This window comes from Propithecus coquereli, unplaced genomic scaffold (genome assembly GCF_000956105.1).
Source record: "Propithecus coquereli isolate 6110/MARCELLA unplaced genomic scaffold, Pcoq_1.0 Scaffold90, whole genome shotgun sequence".
Classification (NCBI taxonomy): Eukaryota; Metazoa; Chordata; class Mammalia; order Primates; family Indriidae; genus Propithecus; species Propithecus coquereli.
The window spans coordinates 2,861,384-2,866,509 of record NW_012155285.1 but is presented as its reverse complement, the minus strand read 5'-3'; the positions used below and the strand labels follow the sequence as shown (position 1 = coordinate 2,866,509).

Genomic DNA, 5,126 nt, shown 5'->3' with positions numbered 1-5,126 from the left:
AAGTCCTACAGGAGCAAGAGGAAAAGATGTATCATTTATAGAACTGGATCAGGAAAGACTTCTTGGAAGAGGAAAACTTGAACTCTGTATGTAATTGACATTCAGTAAGTCCATGTTCAGAATAATAACAGTAGCTAAATCTTAAACAGCACTTATACTATTCTGGGACTGTTGTAAGTGTTTTCCATAGATAAGCTCATTTAGTCCCCATAAAAATGCGCTAGGATAAGTACCACACAATTACAGTGCTATAGTTCCTACCCTACTTTATGGATGAGGAAACTGAGGTTCAGAGAGATGAATTTTCCCAAGGTCTCAAGTGATGGTATTGAGATTTGAACCGAGGTGGTCTGCTCCCAGAGTATGTCCCTTGTCCACAATGTGACACTTTCTCAGGGAAGGGGCAGGTATGGTCTGGATGTGTGAGATAGAGAGGGAGTTCTAACTGGGAGAGGCGGGAATGCTCACAATAGGGAAGCGCTTTTAAAAAAAAATACAAAATTACAAATACAAAATTAAGGGGAAAGTGAATATTTTCTTAGAATGAGAAAAGAAATCACAACAAATTTTGAATTTAGAAATAATGATGACTATGACATTTAGTAATTATTTAGCATTATTCAGTAATAAGATCAGTAAAATAATATTTTTATTAATTGTTCCTGCATTTTTGACTACACACTTGTATGCCAATGATTTTGTAATTTTTTTCATAGAGAGAATAGAAAGATTATTCAGTCTTCCCTCCAGCTCTGCTGACCAGCTTTGTTTCTTACTATTGCTAGTTTAGAAAATTATCTTTCAGTTTCTCAATTCCTTATTAGTAATGCCATGTAAATATGTAGGACTGCTGTTAAATTTGGGAAAACTTCTATCAGATTTCTTTCATGTGAGCTGCAAGGTATCTGGGCACTTAAAATTTTCTTGTTCTGTGACTAATTATAAATTCTCTTAGAATTAATGCCACCTATGTGTTGGTATCCTCACTGTAATGCAGAAATGACTGGAAACTACCTAAATATATCCTATTGAATCCAAACTAAATGTATCCCCAACTCAACCTTGTCCAGATTCCATAAATAGGTACAGCCTCTCTAGTGATACCCAAAATGAGGGAGAGTATGAAGGAGGCAGAATTGGAATGGCCAAAAAAAAATGGTGGTCTTACCAGATGGTGGATGGTTAAAAGATTTCACTTCTGGAAATTTAATCAAACATATGATCATGTGAACACATTGCTAGATCATCTCTCCCAGGGCTTTGAAGGGGCCCATACAAGCAAGGGACTCTGAAGCTTAACCTTTGTTAACTTCCTGCTAGGTCCACCTCTGCTCATAACGCATTTCCTGGACAGAATGTAGGTCATCCTTGCTGGAGAGAGAAGGGGGTTCCTACTGAACAGCAGTGGAGAGAAAGCTGTCCAGGCTGATGGGAAAATGGGGCCATGGGCCCTACTTCACGGACTCAGTGTTTGGTGGCCCTGCTGGGATCACAGCTGATTCAGATGTGGTTGTTCGTCTGTGACTAAAGTGAGCTATTGAGCTGGCATACTGACAAATGATTTTGACATGAATTTTGGTTTTCCCTTTCTAGGCTGCCAACAAAAGCAAAGAGAAGGTGTCTGCCAGGCCACACGGTATGTTGGCAGCAGTTACTAATCACATGGAAGTTTTGCTGTTTATCTATTGTAACAGAGGGCCACTCTCAGCCCTGTGTCTCATGGTGTGGCAGATGGAACTCCTTGATGGCTTGCATTTAGACTCTGATTTTTTTCCCTCATATTAAATTGTACCTTTGACCCAAGCCCTGTTCCTCTCTCTTCCCAGTCCCCTCTGCTCCATCTTGATCTGAGAGTTCTTTGCCATAGATCCTTTGGATTGAGCCGACTCAAACTGGGGCAGTGGCTAGCACGGGTCTGGAGAACTCGTTGATGATGTAACTCCTTTATAGAGTTCCGAAGTTGGGAGGCTTCTAGGAGAATATCAGGGGCAGTGGATTCCAAACTAGGGCTGATCAGGGGTGCTTCAGGGGTCTGAGGAAGTATTCAAAGGTCCTTGTGTGGGTGTGAGAGTGACACTCTTCCTTCTTACTTCAACTGGGGCAGTTCCACTTTTATCTATTTTATACACTAGAGTTCAGGATAAGATTTTGTTGGAAACAATAGGATTTTGTTGCTGAAATGTATGAGGACCACTGATCCATTTCGATTTTCCTCCACTTTACAAAGAAAAGACATCTGATGTCCACAGGATTTATGTGACTTTGCTGCAGCGACACCTTGGTGGTTGGCCCAGTGCAGCCTGGAGCTCAGACCTTTCCGTCTGATATAGATGCCTTTTATTTTCCCAGGTGTATGCGATGGTATCTGTATGGACAATTCCTACTGTACTCAACCTTGTCCTCCAGACACTCAGGGAACTATGGGGTTTTCATGCAGGAAAAAGAAATGGTACAAGATCACGGATACCTGCCGGACTCTTAATGCCTTCAACATCTTTGAGGTAACATCCTTTCTCTGGCTACATGGATTCTAACGTGGGCTCTATGAGCTAAGTGGAGCCTCCAATTAGCAGTGCGTATTGTCCTCAGTAAGAGAGAGGAAGAGCACGAGGCTGGCTGGCATGTCGGAGCGTTTGTATGTGAATGTGTAAGCACCTACCTGGTCCCCCCTCTATGCATAAATGCATTCTGACCTTCGGGCACATAAAAGTTTGTGCTTAGTCCCCGACACGCTGCCACTGCTGGAAGGTACCTGATCATTTAGGTTAGAACTAGAAGAGGTGCCCAGAATTGTCATGGTCAACTTCTCTATCTTAAATACTCCAAAGCCTTAATACTCAAGTGTCTTTCACTGACCAGTGCATTCCTGAAAACTTGACAGACACGTGGGATTTGGAGCCACCCCACACCTGCTGCATCAGAATCTGCATTTTATCAAATCCCCAGGTGATTTCTGTCCTCTTTAAAGTGTGAAAAGCAAGGTGACCTAAAGGGAAGGACTTTATCATCAAACTAACATATTTTCACACGCATATACTTCAGTAATTTTACATTTTAAAAATCAAATTCTAATAAATAAAATCAGCTCAAATGCTCTTTCTTTTCTTTTCTAAAAGCAATGCTATTGCTTTTTCTCCTTTTCTAGTAAGGGCTTTACCTTTTTGAAGTTCAGCTCCAAATTCCTTCACAGGAGTCTATGCTTTGGCATTTCTTTTGTTTTAGGAACATCCCCATTCTCTGTGGGGAGTGCCGGTTGGTGGTATACCAGAAGTCCTTCACTGGATCTAAGAGGCTGTCTACTCCTGACATTTGGGAGGCCTGAGCAAGATACACATGGACACCCACATACCATATGTTTTAAGATTTAAATGCTTTAAACCAAGCTTATAAACTGCCAAGTAAAAATATATTCTGTCTGCTTCTTATCTCAGATTCCATCCTGTACCTCAAGGGCAATGACAGCCAAGGCCACACATCTATAACCCTGAGCACGGGTGCCCCTTGGCCACCTCTCAGGCCTAGGGGTGAACACACTGGTGGCATGGTCCCTCCCTGGCCGGACACACTTAGCGAAGAAGCCCATGCAGGCCCTGCAGGTGGGCTTGGAGGTGTTAAGCCGGGAATTCAGGTGTTCAGAAGCAGGGAGATAGGCCCTAAGGAGGCATATCCTCTGGGACCATGGACTCCTTGCCTTGTGAAAGGGCAGGCTGGATGAGGCCCAGAAAGGGGTCCTCTAAAGCAAGGGTCAGTAAGCTTTTTCTACAAAGGGCCAGATAGTACATACTTTAGGCTTTGTGATCACATAGTCTCTGCTGTGACTATTCAGCTCTGCAGCCATAGACGATACTTAAATGAATGAGCTGGCTGAGTTCCAGTAGAATTTTATTTATAAAAAACAGGCAGCCAGTTACATCCTATCTGCAAATAGTCTGGGCATTCAATGAACATCCATCACTTAATCTAGCTTAGCAAAACTCAAAGGGTATAGTTTGAGTTTGAGAAACCCCTTCAGATAAATATCTCATAAAACATAATCATTATTGAAGATTCATTTACAAACTTTTATCCCAGTCATATCCATTCACTCTTAAGAATTATATTTGGAAAACTTTATGAGACACTAGGAAAATCTAGCTACATGCCAAGCTAAACTTTTTATCAACCAGTTTTCCATTACTACATGCCAGGTAAGTATCATAAAAGCAAGAACTCTAAAATTAAATACTTGTGTATTTTGCTGATAACTCAGAAGACACAGCCATTCCCATCAAACCAACAACATTAGATTTATCCCATCCACCAAAAGATTTTTAAGTCATGTGAACTTGAAAAGCATTTGGGCTTCTATATGAGTACTCATTTATTTATTTATAAGCCAATTTTTTACCATGAAGACAATGTACAGACAGACAAGTATACACCTGTATGTACATAAAAACACAAACAGACACAAATGAAAATTCTATAGTTTTAATTTAAAACTTTAGCCATGAGTCAGGTAAACATACAATGAAACGGCAATTAGATACAAACTATGTCTCTGTAAATGGAATAGGCTAAAATTTATCTGTCCCACATGGCTACAGCCCTCCCAAATTTTAGAAAAAACAGGGTAGCAGATTTACATATCAAACAGAGAGAATTTAAGCTTTTTCAAGAAGGAGTTTTGGTGTGTTAGAGGAAGATTGAAAATGGATATCCAGGTGACATAAAATCATAGAAATTTATCACAAGATTTTACAAAGAAACATACAGATGAGCCTAGAGAAAATTTAGAAACCTTTTCGAAATAACCAGCTGAAAGAGTAAAAAAGAGGAAATAAAGGATAAAGCAGAGGCAGCAAAAAAGATGTGGAACAGAGGTCCCCAACCTTTTTGGCACTGGTTTCATGGAAGACAATTTTTCCGAGGGGGGTTGGAGGTGGAATTCTGGCCGTGATGTGAGCGATGGGGAGCAGCTGTAAATACAAATACAGATGAAGCTTCACTAGTTTGCCCGCTGCTAACTTCTGCTGTGTGCTCCTCCTTCCTGGTTTCTTAAGTTTCATGGGAGACAATTTTTCCATGGATGGGGTTGGGGGTAGGCAGCAGAGTTCTGTGGCCTGGACTCTAATAGGCTGTGGCCC

General features: G+C 41.1%; 1 protein-coding gene across 1 annotated transcript in view; it reads left to right on the top strand.

Moving 5' to 3' along the window:
- ADGRF2 (adhesion G protein-coupled receptor F2) overlaps window positions 1-5,126 on the top strand; it is an 11,959-nt gene that overhangs the window by 3,451 nt on the left and 3,382 nt on the right. Inside the window, exons 2-3 of the mRNA XM_012664642.1 lie at window positions 1,594-1,636; window positions 2,350-2,501. Coding sequence (XP_012520096.1) covers window positions 1,594-1,636; window positions 2,350-2,501 — 195 coding nt within the window. The remainder of the gene's footprint in view (window positions 1-1,593; window positions 1,637-2,349; window positions 2,502-5,126) is intronic.